A 27,985-nucleotide genomic window follows, 5' to 3' on the forward strand; every position below is an offset into this window, starting at 1 on the left:
TGAGGAATTTGAGAGGCAGGGCAGGGGGCTGTGGGGGCAAGGGAGGGAAAACATGAAACAAGGTGGGATCTGGAGGGAAACAAACCATAAGAAACTCTTAATCTCACAAAATAAACTGAGGGTTGCCAGGGAGAGGGGGATAGAGAGAGGGTGGTTGGGTGAGGGACACTGGGGAGGGAATGTGCTATGGTGAGTGCTGTCAAATGTGTGAGCCTGATGATTCACAGACCTGTACCCCTGGGGCAAATAATACATTATACGTTAATAAAATAAAAAATAAACAAATGCACAAATAATTTATGAAACAAAAAAATAAAATAAAGCCTTCCTCCTCTGCCCTAGCACATCAGCCTGATTACTTCTTTCACATCAGATATCACAGCCTATTCTTGTTCACCGATTAGTTGGCTTGATTATTAGTTCTCTCTTTTTCACCTCTCTCTCTTCCTAGCATGTATTCCAGTGTCCAGAACATAGTCAAAGCTCAATTAACATTTTTGTATAAAACTGTGCTTCCAGTTTTATGGTGATGCTGATGATGCTCATACAAATGACGCCCTCTCACAGTGAGATGCTAGTTTGTGTTTGTGGATCCAAGTACTGACTGGAACATATTCTCGACCATCTAATTAGAGACAGAATCCACTGGAACAAGCTTGGTCTGGGCTTTGAAGCTAGGTGTGTGTGTGTGTGTGTGTTTACTTTATGCCAAGAGACCTCATAATCATCATTAGGTACAATCTATCACTTGCCTCAATGGATACCCACTTGGTAAAAGTAAAATGAGGATGTGGTAGCTCTCCTCTGTTCTTTTGCAAGATAGCGTGAATTTCTGGTGTCTTGTAAATGGTAAGTATTGAGACAGGAAGACAGTCTCTTAGCCCCTTCAGATATTCTCCCCAGCTCCCACATTGGCTCTGCCTGGAGAGGTTTTTAGAACATGCTAGAGAAGAGAGAAAATGCAGTTACCCAGACAGTACTGGAGGGAGGGATTGGGCCGACAGGCAACAGGGGCTAGAGAAGAAACTTTCCGGTCAAAATCTGAATCAGGATAACTTTATCAGTTTCAATAACACTGGGAAAAACCTAAAGGAAAGCACAGTTGAATACATCTCATAATGTTCCTGAAAAAGAGACATTTTAGTGAACCTCAAAAATCAGAAAGGGAAGAAACCCCAACTGTTTCATTTTAAAATGGGTAATCTGAAACCCAGAGATTTTCCCAGGATCACACCAAAATTCTGTGGCTGATCTAAGACTAGAATTCTCATTATTCAAAGTTCAGTGTTTTCTGGCACATATCATCACCACTATAAACCTAACTTTTAAGTTAAATTAAGCTAAGTCATATCCACATGTCATTCATCTCTGTGGCCACAGAAACTAGCAAGTGCCTGTGTCCAAAACTCATCCAAATTTTTATGAGTTCTCATTTCTAGCTCTCCTGCCTCTCAGTCCATGGCCAACCTATCACAAGACACACTTATCACTTCCCCTTTGATTTCCAAGCTGATGCTATCAGAAAGAGGCCAGAAATAACCAGAAGATTTATGTTGGTAGAGAACAGAGTATGTACACAATACTTACAAAAACAGCAGGTGAACCCGTAATAGATACTTCACAGTTTTTGAAGCTATATCCGATCAGAAATCATGATTCTCAACCAATAAAACTTTGGCAAACAGGACCGTTTGAGGACATCCATAGTTCTGTATGTGATGGAATGGAAAGAGGGGAAAAGAAGGTTAAGTCTACGAGTCATGGTTCAGAGTTATCAGGTCACACACACATCTGGGAACTCAAAAGACTGTTTCTATAAAAAATAAAAATAAAAATATTTTTCCAAACAACGAATGTGGAAACTGGGGTCAAAATAACAAAAATAAGGTACCTCAAAGTACCAATTAGACCTGAGGTCCAATCCTAAATAATTACCTTAGCCTAACAGCATAGATAACCATTCTTCATATTTACAATAACAACAGCAATAATAGATGTAGTCATCACTTACTGATCACAACCCATAGGACAGGCAATGAGTTAACCACTTTTTATCCCTTCTTTCATCTAATCCCCATCCCAATCCCATGGAATATAGACATCATTATTTCCAACGAGAATCATAGATGAAGCAATTTGCCCAAATTTATTATCAAGTTATTGGACCAAAAATTGAAATCTGAAGTTCTTATTCATTATATTTCAAAGGGTGGTTGTGAGGATTAAATCTAAATTAAAATTTAGATTTTAACTGCGAAGTGCCAGCTCTCAGGACATGCTCCTTGGGTAGTTTGTGTCCCTTTCTGTCCATATTCACAATCCTTGTGTCATCCTTCACAGGGGAGGGACAGTAAAGCTTAATCGTCCAGGGCCCACTCTCAAACCATCTGAGGTAGAGGGGCCGAAGGGAGGCCAGGAGAAGATCCCCAGTGCCATCCCTTCCTGTTCCAGCTAGAAAACTCGGAATCTAGGAGGCGGAGGGAAAGGGGTCTCCGTCTTTCCTGTGAGAACTGGCGCGTCTCATTTTCTTCTCCGGAGATTCTCCCCTTTGGAAGGACGGAGCCGGACTGCATGGAACTGTGGCAAAGAGCACGTGTCCCACAAGTTATTTAACTTCTCAGATCCCACCCCATCCTCACTCAAAATGCGTGGGAATGGTTGTAACGCAGTTTACAAAGTTGCTTGACCGAACTAAATAATTTTACTAAATGTGCTTAGCAGAGTGTCTAGGACATGGTAAGCACTCTCAATAAATGTTAGTTATTATTTTTGCCATTATTTTTATTATTCCAACCCCAACAACATTGGAGGTGCCTCTATGGAGCCAGGGGGTCGCGTTGTGAATGACCTGAATTTACAAATGCACTCAATGTTCTGCCTGAACAGCGGACCTACAGTCCGGCATTTAGGCTTTCCATGGTTCAACGACCACGTTTTCTACCTCCGGGGGACGTCCGCGACTTACAGAACAGCGACCCCAATACCAGCACAGAGTACCCTTTCCCTTATCTTTCAAGGGCGGGGTGAGGCCTGAGCCCCCCGACTTCCACAGCACGCCCATCTCAGCCATCATTGGTCGTCTCGTCGCTGGCGTGATTAAGGCCCTTCCCCCTTCTCTCTGGGACCATGCTGAGGCGATCTCCGGAAGTGGAGGGGCCTCAAAGGAGGGACCGCGACGGATCCTGGGCTTTGTAGTCCGACCCTACAGTTGCAGCCAAAGACCAAGGCGTCAGGACCCGGAGAACTACAATCCCCAGCAGCCCGCGAAGAGCGGAGAGGGGGGGGAGCTTGTGTCACGTGGGCTCTCGGCCTGGGCGGGCTATTTCTTAGTGCGGCGGCGGCGGCGGCGGCGGCGGCGGCGGCTCGGGGGACCGGGGCCTTTTGTTTGGAGCGGCTGCGGGGGGGCCCCGGAGCGGCGAAGCCGGCGGCCTTCCCCAGCTCGCTCGGTCCCGGCACACCCTCTCCGGGGGTGGGGAGGCCGCCCCTGGGCCGGGCCTCGCCTCAGGCGCCGCCGCCCCGCCCTAGGCCCGCCCCGCCCGGCCTGAGGGGAGGAACCGGCTGGGCCTTCCCGCGCGGCCCAGGCAGCTCCAGAGTCGCCGGCGCTACCTGCGTGCTCCGGGCCCGAACCTGCCCCTGGTTCCTTCCGCAGACGCCATGAAGATCAAGGATGCCAAGAAACCCTGTAAGATGAGGGCTTGGGGCCGCCGGGTTGGGAGAGCACTTTGGGCCCCGTGTGGAAGCGCCTTAACGGAGCGACCTCGTTCCCGGCCTGTCGCTGGTCGCCGGCGCCCTGCACGGGATGGGGGCGCAAGGACCATGTCAGCCTCGGGATGGAGCCTTCTTCTCCATCCTCTTGTGCGCGCGTGACGAACGCCTGCCGCCCCCTGGCCCTTTCCTCCCACTTCCTCCTCGAGATCTGGGACGCGCTTGGGGGGAATTTTTGATTCAGTTTGCCTTTGCCAGGCAAGGCTAGAGCTACCAGTCCATTCCCCCAGCTTCCTCTGAAGTCGGGTTGAAAACGGGTGTCATTTGCGTGGGGGCATTTGCCACCTTTTTCTTTTTTCTTTCACTAATTGTTGTGCTTCCCGCTTGTGTCCTTGAAATACCGGTGTGTTCCTGGGAGTTGTCACTGCTGTTAAAATTAGAATCTTTTTCAAACGCGTCTGTAACCTACCAGTGGGTAATTGCCTTGGCCTGTTTTTGTTTAGAATAACAACTAGGTCGTGTTTGCTTAAAAGAAGAGACAAAAAAGATAAAAATCACGGGTATTCCCGCCACTCAGAGCTCACCACTATTAATACTTTGTTAGATGTTCTTATTAGAGGTTTTTCTACGACTGTTTTTGTACGTGCTTTTTAATAAAACATTCTTCACGTGTTTTAAAAGAGATCAGCTTTCCTTTCCTTTTTATTAGGAGCTTTTTAAAAACCTTTTACTCCTGTGAATAGCTTATTTAACCACTCATCGTGATTTTCATACTTAGTAAGTGTATTCTCCCAGAGGAACCAGGAATGTGGGGAACCATGCTTATCTTACGATTGTATTGGTATTTAACAGTTTTTAATGTCTTCATGTGATCTTAAGAGTTCTAAGAAATCTATAAAAAGGGAGCATTGACACCTTCCCTTCTGGCCCTTGAGCGTTCTTGAAACCAACTCACCAGAAAGGCAACATACCAAAGCACGTTGAAAACGACTAATTGTTATTTAAATGTGAGATAATTTGGTCTTAATTTACTTAGCCTCAGAGTAACTTTTCCAAGGCTGTACCAACCAACTCTGTGCTAATGAGGTTCCCTCATACTCCAGTGTTTTTTCTGCACCCAAAGGGATTGGTCAGTCCAAATACTTAGAGAAGAAAACCTTTCTGATTTGTGGGGGGTTTATCTGCCTGCTGAAAAAAAAATTTTTTTTTAATTTTTAAAATATCCTGTGGTAACTAGAGTTCTTGTTCAAGGAGCCTATAAAATAGTGATGTGAAGGTTTAAATAAATAACAGTACTGTAAAACCACTTATAATTGTTTTATATTTGCTGAATTACTAATCTTGAACAGATGCAGTCATGTAAAACACTTGGACATCTTCCCTTAACACATATATTTTCCCTGCTTGTCTTAGAACTTCCATTTAGGAGGCGCCTGGGTGGCTCAGCGGGTTAAAGCCTCTGCCTTCAGCCCAGGTCATGATCCCAGGGTCCTGAGATCGAGCCCCGCATCGGCCTCTCTGCTCAGTGCAGAGCCTGCTTCTCTCTCTCTCTCTTTCTCTCTCTCTCTCTGCCTGCCTCTCTGCCTACTTGTGTTCTCTGTCAAATAAATAAAATCTTTAAAAAAAAGAACTTACATTTAGTAAAGTAAGTTTAACTATGACAAGCTCATATGCAGACTCTTATTGACGGTATTTTCTTTTTTTTCCATGACAGTAATATGATTTGTTAGATTTGGTCACACTTGTAATCAGGTATGGATGCCACCTCTGTCAAAGGTGTTTCCGCAAAGATATAAAGTTTTATTAAATAAACTTTACGTTGAGAAAAGAGTGCCTTTAAAAAAAAAATTTTTTTTTTTTTTTAAGGATTTGTGTATTTGAGACAGTGCACAAGTGGGGGAAGAGGGAGAAGCAGATTTCCCTGCTGCAGAGCTGGGAGCCTGATGCAGGGCTCCATCCCAGGACCTTGAGATATGACCTGGGCTGAAGGTAGATGCTTGATCAACTGAGCTGCTCAGGTGCCCCAAGAACACCTTTCTTTTTTTTTAAGTTACTTGCTATTACATTATGAGGCTATTAATGATGAAAGAGTCATGTTGAAACACTAGTCAGTTAATAGGATTTAGAAGTCTAAAGTAACATTTCCTGTTATGTGTAAAAGATGGTACTACTGCTTCATTAGTTCTTTATATGAAAAGTAAAGAACATCTTATTTTTGTGAGGGAAGTTATTTCCATTGTAAATAACTGGAGAGTGTTATTTCTAATATTTTTAGGAATATTAACACTCAGATTACCTAAAAATATATTTGTGTTGTTTTTGAGTAGTTGGGTAGGTTTGTGGGGTTGTTTCGTGATTATAAATTTAGTGAGCACTTCAATATGTGTAAGGCTTTATCTTTACATGCATTTGCATTACATGCAAAGCAAGTAGCTTTGGCTTCACACTTTCTTACCTTCCCCTGAGTGTTAGAACATTGTTTTTAGATACATCACTAATATATTAGGAGGTTATAAATCAAATGCACATATTTAATCAGAAAATAAGAAAAGGAAGTAGTTTCATCTGCTGGACTGTATAATAAAAGTAAAAGGTTAGCATTGGAAGTACGTGTTAATTCAACTCCAAGGGAAGGATGAAGTCAAACATTAACCTAGTAAAAAATTTTTCCTTGTGAAAGTATGGAAACCTGAAAAATGGCAGTGTTTGTTTGCTTTACCTTTACTTAAATATTTCACAGTGCTTAAATATTAGATACTAAAAAGCCAAACAATTATGGGTTCCTTTGTACCTCAGCTGATGGGATGTCTTAAGGTATGTTCAACCTTTGTTTTGCTTACCTTTGTGGCATGGAACCTAATTAACACGATGATACTAAAAGACACATTTTTTAATTTGATAAGATGAAGGTTTTTGAGTCTCTGCTTTGCTAACCCAGGCTGTTACCTAAAGCTTTTGTCAAGAGCAGAGAGAATTATCTGGCATATGTGCCTTTGCTTCTGTATAATTTGATTGGCCTGTTTGTACATTGAATCATTACTTAAGAATCTTTACTTCCATGAGCACCTAGGTGGCTCATTTGGTTAAACATCTGACTCTTGATCTCAGGGTTGTGAGTTCAAGCCCCATGTTGGGCTCCATGCTGGGTGTGGAGCATACTTTAAAAAAAAAAAAAGAATTGTCCCTTCCAGTTGATAATGAAGTACAGTTGAATGTGATAGTTTCTAGTATTCCCTTGGATGTACCTAATTTACCAAAGGAAAAAGAAATATTTACCTAACACTCTTCTAAGGAATTATGATACTGAAGGTGTGAAGATGGTTATTTTCTTAGTCTATTTCAAAACACCAGCATTTTTAGTTGGACTGATTATCGGGAAGAGCAAAATTAATGGCAATGGAATTTACCTGTGCGCATGCCCATTTTAGAATTTTGTTTCTTAAAATAATCTACTAATGTTTTAAACATTTTCATCATTTGGCCCCTCTTTCTGCTAAAGAATTAAATCTGGCATAGGCTGAAATCTTCATGGAGCCAGTAGCAGTTAAACAGTTCTTTAATGTTTCTCCCCCACCCCTTCACATCTAGCAGGACACCAAACTCTTATAAGATATTTTGTTAGAAATCAACAGTTTGCCCTGTGGCAAGGTATCTTCTGCTAGATATCAAGGGGATTGGACTTGGCAGGTTTCTTCACACACAGTCTACCTGGTAAGAAAGATAAAATTCTTGGTAGCACATTATGCTTATGGTAGTTCTGGATGTTTTGTTACCAATGGGGAGCTGACAGCTCTGTTAGGTTCAGCTGGGAAACAGAATAGGAGTTGTTACTTTTTTGGAAGCCAAATAGATTCTAGAAAAGTCTGGAGAAGGCAGTGCATATTTCCCATCATCAAAAGTACTCATTTGTATTTATGAAGTGTGTATTTTACTTTTTAAATGTGTGTTTTGGTTCATTATTTTCACCTTGGCAGTAGAGAGTTTTATTATCAAAGAATAAAAAATGTTGACGTTATATGCAGTAAGTAGCCTGCTTATGTGCTGGTGACCGACCTTTAACCTGTCTCGGCTAGAAGCAACAAAACTATCGGTATAGATGCTTGCCTGATTTTTTAGGAAACTTGGTATTTTTCTTAACCTCATGATCTATTAGTGGACCTGTGGTTGTACTTAATAACCTTATAGTTCCCTCATATTTAGAATTGTAAATAAAGTTTGAGCTCCATGTCCCTTCCCCTTCCTGTTTTGGTGACAAAATATATATTTTTTTAAATGTACTAGAAAATGTAAAGATCAGTAATCAGACCACTTACTAAATGATAGAAGTAGATCATAATTAAGAATTTGTGTTTTCTATGAGACACACCTTACTGGTTCAGTCAGTAGAGCATGGGACTCTTGAACTCAGGGTGTGAGTTCGAGCCCCATGGTGGGTATACAGAGTGCCTAAAAATAAAATTAAAAATTTAATTTTTTCTTTTTTTCAAGTTCCAAAGAGGCTTTAGTATATACAGAGTGGGGAGAGGGGCCAGTCCTTCTTGGCTGCTGCTTACCCCTGGATGCCAGGACATTGCTCATTTCCTCTCTTTTCCTCTTGGCACAGATATATGTCACCACCCTTTTCTTGATGAACTTGGGGGCGCACTTATCCTTGGAGACCTTGTGCATTCTGCTCATCTGGGGTGACATGGCATACGTGGGATCATCTAAGACCACACAGACTTGGTGTGCTTGGTGAGGCGCCTATGGCTGTGCCTCAGTTTGCTCGAGCCATGGCTTCTCCTCCTCCATGGCTTCCATGGGAGAGGGTCCCCATACTTTTTTAATGTGATATTTTTTTCTCCCCCTCTGGCTTAAAGAAATGAATTCCAGAACTCTGCTGAGTTAAATGTCTCACTGTGCCAAAGGTGGCTGTTAACCAACTTTTTTCTTTGAAGTCACTGGCCAGGCTGATTTCTTTCAATCCCTACCTTCCTGATTTTAAGAAGAAAATTGTCATAATTGAAATTTACTAAGAAATAGAAAGCACGTGTCATGTTCTAGTTTGCACATGATTACTGAGAAATTCGACTACAATATAGCATCTTTAGTTACCCTTCCCTTAAGAACAGACAGCACTAAAAGAACAAATGTGTGTCATATGCTAGATGTGAGATGAGTTTGGGCTTTTTGCATTCTTAATTTTAAAAACTGACCTCTGTAGTCAATAACTGTTAAAGAAATCATACAGTTTTTCCAATTTAATTTGCAGTTTTTTTCATAGAACCTTCTGTTCCTGTAGTCCAGTCTACAAAAGTGGGTCACACAAAGATTTCAAGTTGAATGGGAATACTGTTTTATGAGTTCATGGTGGTTGTTGGTGGTCATTTTTATTTATTTATTTTTATTTTATTTTGTTTTAGAGAGAGAGAGAGAGAATCATCACTCAGACTCCCCACTAAGCGCAGAGCCCAATGCTGGGCTCAGTCACGACCTTGAGATCATGATCTGAGCTGAAACCAAGAGTCAGTTAACTGACTGAACCACCCAGGCTGGTGGTTGTTATTCTTTGAGTGTTACATGTCATAACATATCTTAGAGTATTCTTCAGTAATTAATGTAACTTAAAAGAAACGAGGGATTTGATATACTGTAGTAATAAAACATAGCTTTGTTTACAAATTTTTTTACTTTCTGTGTGGAGTTTTCTTTTTCAGATAGGACAAGCTTGGTTGTTTCATGCAAATATATCAACAAAAGGCTCCCCCCCCTTTTTTATTATTATTTTAAGATACTATGTATTTGTTAGAGAGAGAGCACATGCCCAAGCACAGGGAGCTGCAGGCAAAGCAGGCAAAGGAGAAGAAGGCTCCCTGCTGAGCAAGAAGCCTGGTGCAGGACATGATCCCAGGAGTCTGGCTAGGATCATGACCTGAGAGCCAAAGGCAGATGCTTAACCAACTGAGCCACCCAGGCATCCCTCAACAAAAGCCTTTTAAAAGAAGTAGTGGAAGGTTTTGTTTCTTTTTCCTTATCAATTTAACTATAATTATATCTAAGCAGTAGTTTTCTCTGAGAAAGAACTAGTTAATACTTTTGAGTACCCTAGATCTCACAAACAGGATTTCATTCAGTGAGGCTTTCTCTTGCCTACTCCACAGTTAGGTATTAGAATTGGCCCTTGACCTTTGGACTCAAAAACCTTGGTGCTCCTGCATAGCTTTAGAAAAGTAGAAAATTTATTACTCTCCAGTATTTAATCTGTAAACTTCAGATAATCTTCCTAGTCTGTAAGGTCCTTTTGAAAATTAATTTATGTTTTCATGTAAGAATTAAAAGTTCTTGGGGTGCCTTGGTGGCTCAGTGGGTTAAGCCTCTGCCTTCAGCTCAGGTCATGATCCCAGGGTCCTGGGATGGAGCCCCGCATCAGGCTCTCTGCTCAGCGGGGAGCCTGCTTCCCCATCCCTCTCTGCCTGCCTCTCTGCCTCTCTGTCAAATAAATAAATAAAATCATTAAAAAAAAAGAATTAAAAGGTCTTAACATAAATGTTAAGTAAGGTTCTTTTGAAACTTACTTTATGTTTTCGTGTAAGAATTAAAAGTTATTCGCCTGGGTGGCTCAGTGGGTTAAGCCTCTGCCTTCGGCTCGGGTCATGATCCCAGGGACCTGGGATCGAGCCCCGCGTCGGGCTCTCTGCTCAGCGGGGAGCCTGCTTCCTCCTCCTCTCTCTGCCTGCCTCTCTGCCTACTTGTGATCTCTGTCTGTCAAATAAATAAAATCTTTAAAAAAAAAAAAAAAGTTCTTCACATAAACGTTAATTGGGTTTTTTTCTTTCAAGAACAGCAGTTTTCACATATTTATAAACCTGGGAGCAGACAGGGACTTATGACTGAAAATAAAAATATCATGAACTTTGAGCCTGGTAATATTTGCAGCATTATAGTTTGCTCTGAAGTAATATTTTTATTTGTATATTTTGACACCTGACAAAAACATAGAAAGGAAAACTATAAACTTAAAACAGTTTTTAAAGTATTTTTAATTTTGGAAAATAAAGGTTTTTGGCTTAATAAATCTTACCTTGTAGAAATTCTTCTATCCCAAAATGCACTTTATGTGGAACAGTGATTTGTTCCCCATGAAATCTAGAATCAAACATCAACAAATAAGAGAAATCGGGCTCCTGGGTGGCTCAGTGTCTGCCTTTGGCTCAGGACATGGTATCAGGGTCCTGGTATGGAGCCCCATGTCAGGCTCTATGCTCAGCAAGGTGTCTGCTTTTCCCTCTCCCTCTTCCCTTCTCCACTCTCCCCCCCCCCTTTTCTTTTTCAAATAAATAAAATCTTAAAAATAATTTCAGTTATACCAGTAGCATTCCTATATTTTATCTAATGTCCACTGAAAAGTGTCCTAATTATGATTGGGAAAACTCTGGAGGTATCTCTGATTTATTGGACCAGTAGAGGTACTCCATATTGTTTTTTCTTTCAACGGGTTGTTCAAGCAAACAGTTGCTGTAAATTTCACCTCTATAACTGTTAGTATTGCTGCTTGCTACTAGGGATTTAAAAATTAAGAAAACTTAGTCTGTTTCTTTAATATTTTAGTTGCTTATAAAAATCTATAGGTGACACAAAAGTGTTATGCCTGTTTCGGATCTTATTGCCCCTCAGATTATAGTCTTAAGTCATTTTTTTTTTTTTTAAGAAGTTTCTTTTTTAATACTCTTCAGTGTAGATCTGGAAACCCAATCTGGAAATTGGGTTTCAAATACAAATACAAGTGATCTTTAAAAAAAAAAAAAGACGAGTGAACTATTTCTCCAAGAGAAGATAATGAGAACTACTCCTTCCTCATTACATAAATTCTGAAATAGAGAAATATATAGAATCTTTTCTTGTTGGATTGTATGAACCTGGTTTCTAATAGTCACATATTTCAAATAAAATATTAATATTTAAGAAACAGATTTTGGAGGAAACTAGTTTTCCTTGACAACTTAGACATAACTGTTAAATACATTTTGTTCTGAAGTATTCTGTAGTGTGTCTATCTTTTTTTTTTTTTTTAAGATTTTTTTTTATTTATTTGACAGAGATCACAACTAGAGAGGCAGGCAGAGAGACAGAGGAGGAAGCAGTCGTTCCCCCCCCCCGCTGAGCAGAGAGCCTGATAACGGGGCTTGATTCTAGAGGCTTTAACCCACTGAGCCACCCACGTACCTGTAATGTGTATATCTTAAGTATTAAATTATTCTTGAGTCTCTATCATTTTGTTTAAGATCCCAGAGAATAGAAACAGACCTTAAAAAACTAGTTTAAGAAAATTTAATTTAATGGCTTTTCCAAAGTTCTGTAAGTACAGTTAGTGAAAAAGCACCAGGTTCCAAACCTAAATGATATAACTGCCTGCCCAAATGTGCCTAAGTAGACATATCTTCAACATTAACAGCTAATTTTATTAACTAGATGTACCAAAGAAATATAATGTTTAATGAGCAAAGACTAAGATTTCTTTTTAAGGAGGTACTTTTTCCCTTGGGTTGCCTGAAGTAATTATAGGCCAATTTTATTACATTAAAATCTTATTAGAAACGTTACCAAGCCATAGGTGATGACCTATTTATTAAAACAAAATTGGTCCAAATTTTTCTTGATCCCTTGGGGCATATGGTAAGTATTTAATAAATGAAAAGGAATACCTACCTGACCAGGGAAAAGGTCCTGGGCCTTTGTTACAGGTTTTTAGAAAACATATAAAATAATACTTTGAAGGGAAAAAGTTTGAGTTCCATATAGAAGAAGCATCTAACCCCTGACTGCATAATTCAGGATATATGATGTTTGTGGATAATTAACTAGCTCCTAATTTGCATTTCTAGAGTTGATATATATGTATGTTTTTTTATCCACAGCTTTCCCATGGTTTGGCATGGACATTGGGGGGACTCTAGTAAAGCTCTCATACTTTGAACCTATTGATATCACAGCAGAGGAAGAGCAAGAAGAAGTTGAGAGCTTAAAAAGTATCCGGAAATATTTGACTTCTAATGTAGCATATGGATCCACTGGTATTCGGGATGTACATCTTGAACTGAAGGATTTAACACTTTTTGGGCGAAGAGGGAACTTGCACTTTATCAGATTTCCAACCCACGACCTGCCTACTTTTATTCAAATGGGAAGAGATAAAAACTTCTCAACATTACACACGGTGCTATGTGCTACAGGAGGTGGTGCTTATAAGTTTGAAGAAGATTTTCGCACAGTAGGTATCTTACTCAAAACCCAAAATTGATACCCATTCTCTCTCTCTCATTTTTTTTTTTTAAAGATTTCTTTATTTGAGAGAGAGTGTGTGGCGGGAGGGGTGGGGATGAGAAGCCAAGGGAGAGGGACTAGCAGACTCTGCACTGAGCAGGGAGCCCATCGTGGGGCTCGCTCTCACAACCTTGAGATCATGGCCTGAGCCAAAACCAAGAGTTGGACTCTGAACCCACTTAGCCACCCAGGCACCCCCTCTTTAATTTTTAAAATACAAGGCTGTTTATATCTAGCATGCTTCCTAGATTAGTTCCCCATGCTGGATATGGAGGAAGTATGTATTCATGACCAGCTTTTCACTTGCGGCCCTTAATTACTACCTTTATAGGCTGAGTAGAAAATTGTCCAGATTTGGGCTTATTGTCCATAATATTTGGTAAAACCTGCTAAGTTTAGGGACTACTATAAAGCTACAGTAAAAGGGTTAATGTCAGTGAATTTGGTGGTATACAAAGCCAAATATAAGTGATGTTTGAATTATTTTTACTATTATTGCATTGCCCTTGTTTGCATTGCTTTTATGTATTATCCATATAGTACTTTCTCCCAGGGCCATCTCTTTCCCTGCCCACCGCCCCACCAAAAAAATAAATAAATCTGCTGAAGCCAGTGTCTTTTGATTAAGTAGACATTGAGAGTCCCCATTACCCCTTTTTTCTGGTTTTATCCACCAGCCTTACCATGTTCCTATCTCAAAGGGGGTCATTTGGATATGGCAAGAGGACTATGTAAACACTGATCTACTGGGGTTTGTCAAGCTTCTAGTCCTTTCCATTAGAATAAAGATTAGAATGTTGGCATTTGGGGCTACTAAAATTTGTTTTCTTTGAAAATATGCATGTAAGCTATTTAATTTCTTAAGTTTCGTTAATAGAACATAAGTGATTTATATGGCTCACATAAGTGAGACCCTTAAATTATGGGATAGTTTAAAAGTCTAAATTTGTATTCAACTTGTTAAGTAATTTTAACATAAATTTCGTAAATTTGAGACTAGTTTGCTTGAACATGTGATATTTAGTGTTTGCCAGAATTCTTACCCGAAGTGGCATCTTAGAAGCCAGCTTTTACCTGCCCATTGAAGTATCAATATTTTCTTTTTTTTTTTTTTCTTTTTAAGGGGTGTGTGTGTGTGTGTGTGTGTGTGTGTGCATGTGTGTGTGTTTTAATGTATTAGAGCATGAACAGAGGAAGGAGCAGAGGGAGAGGCAGACTCCATGCTGAGCAGGAGCCCATACACAGGGCTCAGTCCCAACCTGAGCTGAAGGCCAACACTTAACTGACTAAGCCACCCAAGTGCCCCAGTAGTATCAGTATTATCTAGTGATGAAGTTCTGTAATAACTGTTTATATTAATACTCAATCATTTATTAAGCTAATACTTGAGCACTTAGCATGTGTCTGGTATTAGGCTAGACACAGAACTCAGCTGGGAATAAGACACAGTCTTAGCTTTGAAAGAGTGCAATACCTAGACCGCACAGAACAGTGGGTTACAAGTAAAGGTACAGTGTGTTATAATTAATAGTATTGCTATGAAAAGCAGGGTCATGGGAACACCAGAGTAGTATTACCTAACAAGTTGTGGAGAACAAAAGTTTCTTAGAGGAAGTGATCTCTAAGCTGAGATCTTTTTTACAAATAGTTTATAATACATTCTTTACTAACCTGAAATGACTTTAATAATTTCAAACTAGTTACCCAAACTATAATATAGAGACAGGAAATGAAGGTATTTAGAAAATGGGTAGATTCTCTGGTATGATCACATGAGAGGGCATAATGAGATAGTTAGATGCTGGCCCTTAAACATAAATTCACCATGAATTCTAAACCCACAAATGCCCATAGATTCATACGGTATGTTTTAGGAGAATCTTGTACCATAAATGGTGTTGCTGTTTGTGACATAACACTTGGGAAAATTCCAAGCAATAAAAATGTCTGTTACTTCTCAGTTTAAATGGTGGTTGCATTCCTAACAAATTTAGCATATATATATTAAAGCCAGATGAAGAATACTTTGTGCTTCCATAGGCTCGGATAATTACAAACAAATTTCCTTGCTGCTGCCTTAAAAAATGTCTGTCAGAATGCTCAAAGATTAGGCAAGAATGGGATAATTTGTTGTTTTTGCACAGCTGCCCTACCCATTGCAGGTATCTGGCATCCCAAGTCCTTCCCACTGTATGTTAGTTTGGTCCTGTTCTCCTCTCCATCTTTGTGAAAACTGAAATATCCCTAAAAATTCCCAGAATGTATCCAGAGGTAATACCACCATCACTGAGAATCTCTGGACTAAGAGATTCTGACATGAAACAAAACAAGTGAAAATGTATGGGTCATAGATGATTTTGAAGTTTTATAAAGTACATGAAAATTATACAGTGCATTTGAGTCAGATATTTTGAATACTGTCCCTTGTTCACTTTATAAAACTTCTATGGTGTTTTTTATAGATTGGAAACCTCCACCTGCACAAACTGGATGAACTTGACTGCCTTGTAAAGGGCTTGCTGTATATAGATTCTGTCAGTTTCAATGGACAAGCAGAGTGCTATTATTTTGCTAATGCCTCAGAACCTGAGCGATGCCAAAAGATGCCTTTTAACCTGGATGATCCCTATCCACTGCTGATAGTGAACATTGGTTCAGGAGTCAGTATTTTAGCAGTCCATTCCAAAGACAACTATAAACGAGTAACCGGGACAAGGTAGTGACCTTTCTGTTCTTATTGCAGCATTCATGTTGTTTTATACACAGAAGTTGTGAAATCATCTTAATGCTAGCCTCTAAGGTACATTTGTGCAGTAGCAGAAAATGTAGATATGTAAGTATAAGTTAGAGTGTTACAAATAATATGCTTTATAAAGTATGTATGTAAAGACTCAAACTAAAATAATTAAATATTTATATTTGCTTAACATCAGTTGGCATCAAAATTTCCATTGGAATGATTCCAATGACTTTCTCTTTTCCAAAGCATTCATTCCTCTCCTTGTTTTTTCCTGTCATATAGATCTGTTTAAGCCTGAAGTTTGCCACTGGTCAGCTTACATGCTGGTTAGATTAGATTCACATTTAAGTGGGCAACATTGTAATAATTCTTTTTTTCTTTAAGATTTATTTTATTTATTTGAGAGAGTGGGGGGTAGGAATAGAGGGAGAGAGAGAATCTCAAGCTGACTTCCATCTGAGCAGGGAGCCCCATGCAGGGCTCAGTCTCATTACCCTGAGATCATTACCTGAGCTGAAATCAACAATCAGATGCTCAACCAAGTGAAATAATTCTTACAAGATCAATTTAACATAAGCTCATTATGGGATAACATGGATCTTTTAAATATCCCTTAAGATTTTCTATAATGCCTGAAATATTATTGTGAAATGAAGTTTTATAATTGTTTTTATGATTCTGATACATGTACTTGATCAGCTTTTAAGGATAGAAACGGGGGCTACTGGGTTGGCTCAGTCGTTAAGCCTCTAACTTTGGCTCAGGTCATGATCCCAGGTTCCTGGGATTGAGCCCTGCATTGGGCTCCCTGCCCAGCGGGAAGCCTGCTTCTCCATTTCCCACTCATCTTGCTTGTTTCCCTCTCTTGCTGTGTTTCTCTCTGTCAAATAAAATAAAATCTTTTAGAGGGGGGTGAAACTCCTCTAATTGTTTGAGGAATAAAGATTTGGGGGTTTATGAAAAAAACTCATTTCTGTTTTAAAGTAGTACTTTATTAAAGTGATACTTAAATTTTTTTGTTTTAAGTAAATTCTAACCCATGTTGGGCTCAAGACTCAAGACCCTGATATCAAGAGTCATGTGCTCTACCAACTCAGCTGGCCAGGCACCAAAAGGCACTTAAATTTAATTAGTATTTTATCTCTCTGGTGGCTAAAAATCTACCTCTACTGTAACTCTGAGCCAAAGAATTACAGGGAAATATTGCCTATTTCAATCAATTCTAAAAGAAATTCAGTCCATTAACTAAATTCTAGCAGTGATCAGGGATATATGGAATCTTTTAGAAATTTAGGAGAGACTGGGGAGCAAAGGTTTTTATTTTAGGGATTAGAGGGGCATGATTTCATTTTAATCAGCATATCCAAAAAAATAATAGAAACAAGTAAATTTTTGTCATCAACATATTGACCAACCTAACATAAGTTTTCTCACCATACTCATTTCTGGGTTATTTCAAATGCTAATGTGTCACATTGAATTGATTTCAGCTATGTCAGACCAAGTAAGTAGGCCTTTCACTAAATCCTTTCCTGGAAACCATTTATTCTTTGGAGTTAAAAGTTTTCTCCTTTTAATTCATATGGTACTAATTTTTAACACTTACTGCTTTTTCCCCCCACCTGTAAAAGCAGTTTTTACATGTTTTTAGCAGTTTTTAGCAGTTACTAAGTTTAAAGAATTGGGTAAAGATATTAGAAGTTAATCTCTTTCTGCCTTTTTGTTGCTATCACCAACTGATCCCCCCCCACCCAGCCCTTGCTTTTTTATTCTTCCATCTGACAAGTTTGGTTTGGCATTTTTCTTATCTTCATTATGTTGATATTTCAGCGCTTGACATTAGCAGTGTTTATTAATTATATGGATATTAATTATATGGATATTCAACCTTTTTACTCTGGAGGAAGAATACAATGTGTAAATGTAACTTACTTAGTGTTCTTTTTTTTTTTTTTTTTTTTTTTTTAAAGCCTTGGAGGGGGTACCTTTCTGGGTTTATGCTGTTTGTTGACTGGCTGTGAAAGTTTTGAAGAGGCTCTTGAAATGGCATCCAAAGGTGACAGCACCCAAGCTGACAAGCTGGTCCGTGACATTTACGGAGGAGATTATGAAAGATTCGGTCTGCCAGGTTGGGCTGTAGCATCTAGGTAAGTTTAATATTTATATTATAATTAAAGTTGTTTATTTAGTTTTTAGAAGACAACATATTAGGAAGTTGTTGGGGGCTTACTCTTACCCACATTAGGTTCCAAGTTTTGAACATTCATGTAGTTTAAAAATAAGATCCACATTAAGGGGGCACCTGGGTGGCTCAGCTGGTTCAGCTTTTACCTTCAGCTCAGATCATGATCTCAGGGTCTTGGGATTGAGTTCTGCATTCTGCAGCTCCCCAGCAAGTCTGCTTCTCCTTCTACGTCTGATCTCTCTCGCTTTTGCTCGCTCTCAATAAATAAGTAAAATCTTCAAAAAAAAAAAAGAAAAGAAAAAAATACGTACATTAAGAAGTCAGTAGGCAATATAGCCTAGTCTCTCTGCCAGCTTCCCTCTCTACCTCCCTCCTTTTCTGTCTGTCTCTCTCTCTCTCCCTCCTTCCCTCCCTCCCCCTTCTCTTCCTTTACCTCTCACCCTCCTACCCTTCCTCCTTACTGACAGCCTCTTGGTATTTTATTGTGTGAATTTATCTGAGTTTGAGGGTGCTTTCCAGTATTGTGCTATGTGTAGTTAAGTGGGTCAGTCAGTAACCTTGTTATATACCTTATTTTGTACTTGTGTAAATTTATCTGTAGGATAAATTCCAAAAATATATAAAATGTTGCTTATAATCAACAGAATTTTGTTTTTCATTTCTCTGCAGTTTTGGGAATATGATTTATAAGGAGAAGCGAGAATCTGTCAGTAAAGAAGATCTAGCAAGAGCTACTTTAGTTACTATCACGAATAACATTGGTTCTGTGGCACGAATGTGTGCTGTTAATGAGGTAAAAAAAGTAACTTTTCGAAAAATGTGGATTGGAGCTTCCTGTACATGCAGCAGGGCTTCTTTGTGTTCCTTAAGGAGGCCTATAGAATTGAGATCTCTTTTAAATCCCAAAGCTCATTAGCTGTATATGCCATGTGCACCTAATTGTTACGTTACTTTTAAAGAAAGTAGCAGATAATTCAAATTGGAAATAGAAAAAAGAAATATTTACATTTTCAAATTTATCTAGAAACTTTTTCAGAAATATACAACCTAAATTTCTTGAAGATAGAAAAGAAAAATCTTTCCAAACAGGATGGTTCTGAAGTAACTAATTATTGAAAAGGGTGTTTTTTGCTGTTAATGTTAAATTTGATTGGTGAGGTGCTTAGAAGTTTTCTTATTGCCTTTGGCTTCTTTACAGTGCTGCCTTGTTGCATATGGATCAAGCAGCATTGTACAGGGCTATGAAGGCATTGAGACTTGTTCTTCACCTGAACTTTGAATGATGTATACTTAACGAAAAGCATGTACTCCTATATTTACTTTCATTGTTGGGTTATTTTTATTTGAAGGAGATTATATATATAATTCTGCCTTCAGGGGCGCCTGGGTGGCTCAGTGGGTTAAGCCGCTGCCTTCGGCTCAGGTCATGATCTCAGAGTCCTGGGATCGAGTCCCGCATTGGGCTCTCTGCTCAGCAGAGAGCCTGCTTCCCTCTCTCTCTCTCTGCCTGCCTCTCCATCTACTTGTGATTTCTCTCTGTCAAATAAATAAATAAAATCTTTAAAAAAAAAAAAAAGAAAGAAAAAGAATTCTGCCTTCATGTAATAGATGTATTTACCTATTTAATTTTTGTAAATATCAGATACTTAAAATGAATTGGGAATTTTGCGTTTTGAGGAAACCCTTCATTTGTTCCTTCATTTATTCATGAAGTATTTTATAGAGTACCATATGCCAGGCATTGTTCTAGGCACTTGGGATACATTGGTGAAAAAAAAACAAAGGTCTGTGACTTTATGCAACTTTATCCATTCTAGTGATATAATAAATTTTTAGTGTGTATTTGGTGATAAATGCTATTTTTTTAAAAAGAAAATCATTAAATAAGATGGGAGAATAGACCAGCAGAAAACAAACTGCTGAGTAATTGGATTGTTGAAGGAAGGCTTTATTGAAAACGTAACCCTTGGATAAATACTGAAAGGAGGTGAGATAATCAGCATGCAGATATTTGGGGAAAGAGAGGCTCCAGCAGAGAACATCTGTGAAAAGACCCAAATTAATTTTTTGAAATTATTCTATTTAAATCCAGGATTCTAAGTTTCTCAATAACAGTGTAGAAAGTTAGCTAAGGGAGCCATTTGCAGATGTTTTAACCCAAGTTTAGGGAATATTTCACTTTGGGGGGCTGACAATAATCTGGAACCTTTTTTCTTTGCCCTATAGATCTAGATTTTCACCAGCCACTTGACAATAATTAAGGGCCATAGTTTACAATAACCAAACACAGTATGCAAAAATATATGCTCAAAAGTTCAATATATTATTGTGAGTAGAAAGATTGAAACACCAGTTCCTCCGTATAAGATTTCCTTCAAGTTATCTATGGAACCAAATTAGTGAGTGGAATCTTAAAGTAGAGATTTTCTATATTATAAATTCTACTTGATAATTTTTATTTCAACTCATTTTCTTTGTTCTTTTCTTGTAGAAAATAAACCGAGTTGTCTTTGTTGGGAACTTTTTACGTGTCAATACTCTCTCAATGAAACTTTTGGCATATGCACTGGATTATTGGTCAAAAGGTCAACTGAAAGCATTGTTTCTAGAGCATGAGGTATGATAGGAAAATAGTGCTTTGTGAATTTTAACAGCATGCAGCATATAGGTTTCATATGTTGCTTCTTACTGTGTACTCATAAATATAAAACTATGATTTACCTAAATAGTATATTAAGTCTCTCATTTCAGTTTGAGTTGGGGGGATAGGGTTTACTGTAACCTGGTAGGCATCCCATTAACATGGAGTTTCCTACTTCCTCTGACCAAGAGAGAGTGGGGGGATAGGGTTTACTGTAACCTGGTAGGCATCCCATTAACATGGAGTTTCCTACTTCCTCTGACCAAGAGAGAGTGATATTAGATCTTGTGAACTCTTTAGTTATTGGGGCTGCTTGTGTACTTAGTTAAATTGTATTCTTTTCTCTTTTTCTCCCCTGAGATAACAAATGTGAACACCACAAAAATAAATAGTTTAGCAGTGAAAATTCTCCTTAATCCCCCCACCACAACCTCACCCCCTACCTCCAGAGGGACCACTGTTAAAATTTTGGAGCTCATTCTTTAGGACTTTTTTCGTGTTCGTTCATTACATCCAGTTATTCTGGTCTGAAATTGTCAGTTCATATAGTGGTTTGGATTAAGTCGATTTACCTTGAATTGTTTTGTTTCTGGTCAGATGGACATATTAATAATTCTGATAACACAGAGTCAGAGTATTCTCTTGTGTTTATGTTTCATTGTCACTGCTCTCTCTACGGTGTACTGCTGTGCAGGCTCCACATGCCGTTCTGGATGCCAGGAGAGTGGCAGGTGGAACAAAAAGAATTGTATTGAAGAAAGAGGAGAGGGGCTCAGAATTGTAGTAATGGCTCTCTGTAGAAGCTTTTCAGTGTCTGTAAGCCATACTTTAAAATTATGTATTTCATGTTTTTCAAATACTAGCTTACAACACAAATAGGTTTCTGAATAAGAATTCTTAAATAGATCATATATAAATATCTGTTCCTAATAGTTGTTTATATCATATGCTAATTTAAAAGCTGAACTGCATTAATAATGGTTTTAAAATTATGCAGGGATACTTTGGAGCAGTTGGTGCACTTCTTGGACTGCCAAATTTCAGCTAAAAGGCATCAGGTTATTCTCTACTGATAAATGTCATCCATGAGGAACTGAAAACCAGAGGCATCATTACTGCATTATTTGTCACTGGGAACCAAAGGATAACAGAGTAGCGCTATTCCTGTTAATTTTTAAATGTCAAGATGGTAAGCTGCCAGAAGTTGCCATATTAAAAGAAGGAGCTTGGTAACATATGAAGTATTTCTCATTGAAATGCTTTCCCTTCTGTATATATCCAGTGTTAAATCCTTAAAATGCAATACAGCCTCTGATTATTGAGCTTCCTCTCAGAAGATTTTCCTATTTATTTTATGTAGCCAACTATTTCAGTACTGTATGCTCAAACACAAATCTTAAAGTCTCTGAAATGTTTAGCTCCTGAAGATAATTGGATCTGAATATTTGTTATAACTGTGTTCTTACGTGTCTTGGTTACTAGTAAATGGGCAGTAACATACCCTGTATCAAACTTACTGAAATGGCTATCAAAGATGATTGTTTTGATGTGATTGTAGAAATGGTAAGGCAGTATGAATTACTTATTATTGCAGTTTTCTTAAAATTTCTCCCACTTAAAAAGCATGTTAATGTGATCTTTTCCCAAAGTATAAGCTCTTTCAAATGCCATAATTTAATTGAAATACTATTGTTAAATATTAGCCTGAATTTTAAGATGAGTCCTAGAAAATCACATAATTGGTGATAATTGCACTTTCTGTATTTTATGTTAATCATTATATTTTTAAAATGTTTTGTAATTTTTAATTACAATTAATTTTAATTACTAATTAATTATAATTAGAGACTTAATTACTTATTTGAAAATCCATTTAATGAGGTCCCAGGACTATACTAATAGAATATGGTTTGTGTGCATTGATAGAGACCTGTGCTCTTTCCGTACCACATTATCTTGGGCCTGAACTTAGTCATTTCTCTTTAATTAGGTCTGAAACTTCAAATTCAAATTCATTATTATGAATAGCAGCAAAAATCACACTTATTCTAAAGAGATCTCTTGGAAATCTGAAAGATGAGTTGTTTCGAAACTGTAGGGGTCTGAGGGCAGTATTGCAGAATTAGGAAAGGATCAGTGTTTTATACATTCTGGTAATAAAGGCAATATAGTTCCAGAATTTGTAAATCCTTTTGCCTTGGAATTTGGGCTCCATTTTGAAGTCATTTTTTATAATGTTACTAATTTTTTTCAGATATTTACTTTGGCAGTAACTTTTTTGGAGGTCTAGTTCAGCAAAATTGTTCAAACTGTTACTTAATTGGTTTAAGAAGTAGACTTGGGAAAAATTCACCTCCTTAAATTACTAGTAAGTGTGGATATGCCTTGAAGAGCTTAAAAATTGTTTACAGGAAGAAAGAAGTATTAATATGTTTTTATGGAACATAATTTTGCTCCATAAAGAACAGTTTGCATAGAGGTGCTTGATAAAGACATTTCTCCTTATAGTTTTCAAGTTTCATGCTCAGATGTTTAAAATTCTGTTTTATTTATCTAAAAGCATGAAGGTATGAATAATAGGAGTGAATATTCAGAGGGAAAAGCATGTAAGGTAATTTTTTAGAATTTAAAATATTTGGAACTTGGAATTCATGTCAGGTCAGTAAGTCACTTTGAAAACCTACAATGACTAAATGTTTGTTACAATGTTTCCATTGTTATGGCTAGATATCTCTGTCACTACAAAAAGCCATGTGTTCAGTTTATTTTAAAATTTTGTGATTTGGACATTTGAACAAAACGCTTTTGTTTTTAAATGACAATTTCATGTTCATGGCAAACTGTATTAGCAGCCATAGCATGGGGCTATCTTTAAGAAAGAAACAGAATGGTCGGAGTCCATGTAAGTTAATTTGACAGTGCTTTGGTTAATTTGAGACGTAATTCATACTTTATGTCCTTTGAAACTGAAGTTACCTGTTAAAATGCATATACAGTGAACAACCATTTCACCACTTTTGTTCTTGGCTGTTCTCATGTATAGTCAAGAATTACTGGAATAATAAGTGTGAATACAGAGTTGTGATAAAGACTGCCAAGATTTTAGTTTTTTATTACAGTCTCACAAAATTCTTTATAAGCATACAGAGGTAAACAGATTTAGTTCTTAGCCCAATCAGCGTAATGCCTCAAAGTTCTATAACAGAAATAGACTACAGTTTACGAACATGAAGTGTAAGCCATATGTAATTTTACATTTTCTAGTAGGCATATTTAAAAAGTAAAAAGGAGGAGGTGAAAATCATTTTGATTATATATTTCTATTTAACCCAGTATATCTGGTATGTCACCATTTCAACATACAATCGCTATAAAAAGTTATTTAGGAGATACTGTATTTTTTTTTTCAACTTTGTGTTTAAAACCAGTGTATATTTAAACAGGACACACCTCAGTTTAGGCTAACCACATTCCAAGTTCTCAAGAGCCATGTTTGGATAGTGGCTCCTGTACTAGACAGTGCGGTCCAGAACTAGCTCTTAAAAATGAACACTATTGCATATCCATTAAAACTTTAAGAATATTAAAAATAAAACTATGAATAAGGGCTTTTTAAAGAATTTTTGAGAGGTGATATGGGAAGTGTTATTTTTTATGAGAAAATATGGGAACTTTTTTTTTTTTAATACAAAAGGAGATAAAGAAGTAGCTCATTTGGGCTAGTCTGTTTTACACAGACTAGCTGTATTTCTGACCAATCCAAAAATGTCTTACTTTGGATCCTGCCATTTTATCATACTGTGTATCATTTTTCCAGTGATACTGATAAAGTTGCCCAGGACCCATCCTGACTGGCATCAGCAATCTCTAAAATGTCGGTTTTCTTCACTGAAGCAAATACAATGATTCCAGTGACTTAAATTCCCCCAACCTTATCTAATTGAACTTTGAGAAGACAATTTTAAAGGACTAAAAAGAGACCCTTTTAATTCTTGAATTCTGTACACAGAATCTTCTTTATAACTTTTGGATTTAATTTCCATTCTTTAGAAGTGGCAAAATACTTTCAGATACAAAGAGCACTCTCAGGTTGTCTTGGGCTTGATGAAGAACACAAGGTCTAGAACTTTGCACCACCAACACCCCCCTCCCAAAAAAAAAAGTCTGCCTTTTAACTAGAGACGTTTAGAGCTAATGGTGTTCAATTCTATACCCAGTTTCCCCAAAGGCATAATATTAGACTGGCTTGCCTGTCAACAGGGGTATTCCTTTTTCAGCTACTCTGAATAGGTGGCCTCTTCATTTGGGTTAAGTCAGTGCCATTGCCAGTAATATACATGGCCATTGACAGTCTTTTAAGAGGTTCAGAGTCTTCCAAATTATTAGACTCTGTAAAGATTCTTGAGTTTTTTCCTTTGCATGCAAATGTGATTACTGTATTTTAGGTACTAGTTCCTGAAAGTCCCATTTCTGTAAGAAAAATGATGCAGCTAAAGGGAATGGTTTTCCTCTATATCCGATGGAACTTTTGCCTTGTAAGAGCAGTCTGTCACATCTTGCCTTTCTAAGGTTGCATTCTTTGCGGAAAGCTTAGGAAGGCAATAGTTCCAGATATCCTTTATAACCACTCTGCTTTCTATATGCAAAAAATGTTGTATTTTGTAGTGTATCTTTTTTTTTCTGTTGAGCACTTTATGCTTTTTAGTCTATTGCATTTGAGAAAACATAGTTTAGAAATCCTTTCTTATTTAAAGCCATGTAAAAACTGTTTAAAGGATAATCAGAAATAAATGAGTGTGCTTTATTTAGCATTTAACTCACTGTTTTGTGGTATGTATAAGCAAAATACTAGAAATATATTCCCTTTTTGTAATACTCTTTGACCTTATTTAATTAAGATGATTTACCAGAAAATGTCATTGATGTCCTATTTTCCTAATAAGTTTATTAAATGTGGGTTTTATTCTAATACCGAAGGAATTCACCCAACTTTATGTCATCAGATAACCTCAGAAAATAATGTGCTTTATCTGTATTACTGCCTGTTTTCAATATTTAAGTTAGTAGTGGTCTTATAATTTTTACTGAGCCTAATAATCAAAGACCAAAAGACGTAATTTTTTTTTCTTCCTTTTAAGGTATTTTTAATAGTCCAATAAAAATGATGGTGGTATAAAAAGTAAATCACCCCAGCTTTTTGACCATATCTAAAATTCTGAGCAGTTTCCACTTCCAAAAAGACTTCTCAGAGAAGTCTCTATTGCTTGTGTATTCAGTGGATGTGGGATCATAACTTGGTATTATATTAGAAATAGTGCCAGCCACTGGTCTAAATTCTTTGAATGTTATTTTATTTCATTGTAAAATGAGGGAAGTGATTTATTACAATGGGAAATGACTCCGTTATCATCAGGATCCTGAAAAAAGTTTCTCCATTCATGGCTGCATTTGGAAAGATTAAAATGTTCAGATATGTTATGTCCTGTTTTGGCATTAATTTGATTTGTATATGTTGATAGAGGCACTAGATTCTGGATTCTCACCAAGCCAGTAGAATGGTATTAGTTATTCTCTCGTAATGCTATGTTCTTGCCTATGGTGGCCAAGTAGTTAAAGTAATATGAGGGGTTTTATATATATTATTAAAGAGTGTGTATGTGGGTGTGTCCACCTGAGTCTGTGGAAGTATCTGGAATTTTTATTGTGTTAACTTTAAAATTATGTGGACATTATTACAGCTTTTCCATTGTACAAAAGGAAACATCCTGGTAGGTTCATGTATGTTTGAATAGTAGTTATATTTGGGATTTTTAGTGGCCCTTTTCTTTAAGCTGTTCTTCTTTCTGGTCATTTTAAGTAGGAACAGATAGGGAATAAACCCCTTCAGGAATTATTTACTGCTTTTGTCAAACACATTTTGTAAAGAAATTTATAAAACAATTCTAATTACCTTCAAGTGAATTGAAATATCATGTATTCTAGTCATTTACATCAAATACAAAGACCTGAAATACTTTTATCCTTAGAATTGAGGATAAAAAGACTGTATGTGGTTCTGACATTCCTAGCTTATTAAAATAAATGTAGCAGTGAGTTGATACTGGGACTTCAAGTACTAAATAGTTGTGCTGAATGATGTGTTTGAGGGGAAATAAATTTTTTTTTTCCTTAAGAAAAAAAATCTAGAAGTCTTTATATTCTAGCTCTTTGAGTAAAGAGATTATTTTTCTTTTAAATTTTCAGTCATTTTGCTGCAGCTGCCACTAATTTTGTGTTTAAAAGAACTAATGAGGAATATATTTTTCAAAGGAGTAAATGAAGTTAAAATTCAAGGTTTTGAATTTATAAAATATGCAACTGAATTTCCATTCTAAGATATTGCTGACTTTTTTTTTTTTTTTTTTTTTTTTTTTGCTAATAACATCTTTCATTCATTACATGGCTTACAGTTTCAGTAGCTTTCAAAGAAAACATTTGAGCTTTTACATAATTTGTAAAGTATACATAAATAATGCAAGTAGTTTAAGATTATTTTAGCTTTACGTTGTATATCTGAATCATGGACATCATACCTGGCACAGTTAGTAGTGATTGCAGATCAGCCATTTTTAAATTTACAATTTTTTTCTGAGATGCCCCTTTTAGTTTGCAAACTTTTGTTTAGAAACAAAAGGTAACTTTATACACCTAACATCAGTATCTTAGTTTCTTTGTCCCAAATACAATTAATGGAATTAGGATGTAAGTCCTGTTAAGACGGTTTTATTATTTTTTTTATACATTGTATGCTTTCCCTTTTTTTTTTGAAACTACATTGAGACTTCGACTTTTTAACTGAAGTTGAATGGCATTTGTCTTAATCCTGCCCAGTTATTGACCAAATCATATCTAGATGTTTGTATGTTTTAATTTTATTTATACAGGCCATTTCAGTTTAAGTTGCCTTATTCTGTTGCATTGTTCTTGTCAAGTCTAAGCTTTGTCATGTTGGAATTCTTTGAACACTGAATCTGTGATGTAAAAATGTATGATGTGTTACAAATTTTATTCATAATAAACTAACTTATAGCCTATTGTAACCTATAAAACATTTCTTGTAAATTGTCCAGTTTATTTTTTCATTTATGTACATTTTCTTATGTAAATTTTTAAAATACTCGTTGTGGCCTGTTCTATAAACATTCCTGTGCTCTTCTCTTTAATGCTTATTTGCATGAAAGAAACTTGGGTTTTGCTTGTTTGTATTGGATGGCCATTAAGCCAACTTCGGTACTCTCTGCCTTTCCTGTAGTACAACTTTTTCTAGATTTGTTCATATTCTAAATAAATGTTAAAATCATTCTTTTTATTTCCTACTTTTCAAATAAATTCTCTAAGTTGTTTAATATATGTGTATCTTTTTATTATTTCATTT

The 27,985-nt window shown here is 37.2% G+C and overlaps 1 protein-coding gene and 1 long non-coding RNA gene across 5 annotated transcripts in view; one reads left to right on the top strand and one right to left on the bottom strand.

The window, feature by feature from the left end:
- Positions 1 to 3,175, bottom strand: part of LOC309861314 — a 75,432-nt gene extending 72,257 nt beyond the window's left edge. Inside the window, exons 1-2 of one of the 2 annotated variants that reach the window (XR_014309861.1) lie at positions 2,966 to 3,175; positions 1,588 to 1,709 (exon numbers count right to left, since the gene is read on the bottom strand). This is a non-coding gene — a long non-coding RNA (uncharacterized lncRNA). The remainder of the gene's footprint in view (positions 1 to 1,587; positions 1,710 to 2,965) is intronic. The other variant, XR_014309862.1, reaches the window with a different exon arrangement.
- A 151-nt stretch (positions 3,176 to 3,326) lies between these two features.
- On the top strand, positions 3,327 to 27,956 carry PANK3 (pantothenate kinase 3). Of its 3 annotated transcripts, XM_082724118.1 has the most exons (7): positions 3,327 to 3,682; positions 12,600 to 12,952; positions 15,468 to 15,721; positions 17,716 to 17,892; positions 18,600 to 18,723; positions 20,422 to 20,547; positions 21,569 to 27,956. In XM_082724118.1, the coding sequence occupies exons 1-7, from the start codon at positions 3,655 to 3,657 to the stop codon at positions 21,617 to 21,619; spliced, it is 1,113 nt and encodes a 370-aa protein (XP_082580244.1). In that variant the 5' UTR covers positions 3,327 to 3,654; the 3' UTR covers positions 21,620 to 27,956. The 3 variants fall into 3 exon arrangements, with proteins under 3 accessions (XP_082580244.1, XP_082580245.1, XP_082580246.1); XM_082724119.1 differs by lacking the exon at positions 15,468 to 15,721 and having other exon boundaries at positions 3,354 to 3,682; XM_082724120.1 differs by lacking the exons at positions 12,600 to 12,952; positions 15,468 to 15,721 and having other exon boundaries at positions 3,355 to 3,682.
- Positions 27,957 to 27,985: the final 29 nt, after the last annotated feature.

The sequence above is a fragment of the Mustela nivalis genome (genome assembly GCF_964662115.1).
Source record: "Mustela nivalis genome assembly, chromosome: 3".
In the NCBI taxonomy this organism is placed as follows: Eukaryota; Metazoa; Chordata; class Mammalia; order Carnivora; family Mustelidae; genus Mustela; species Mustela nivalis.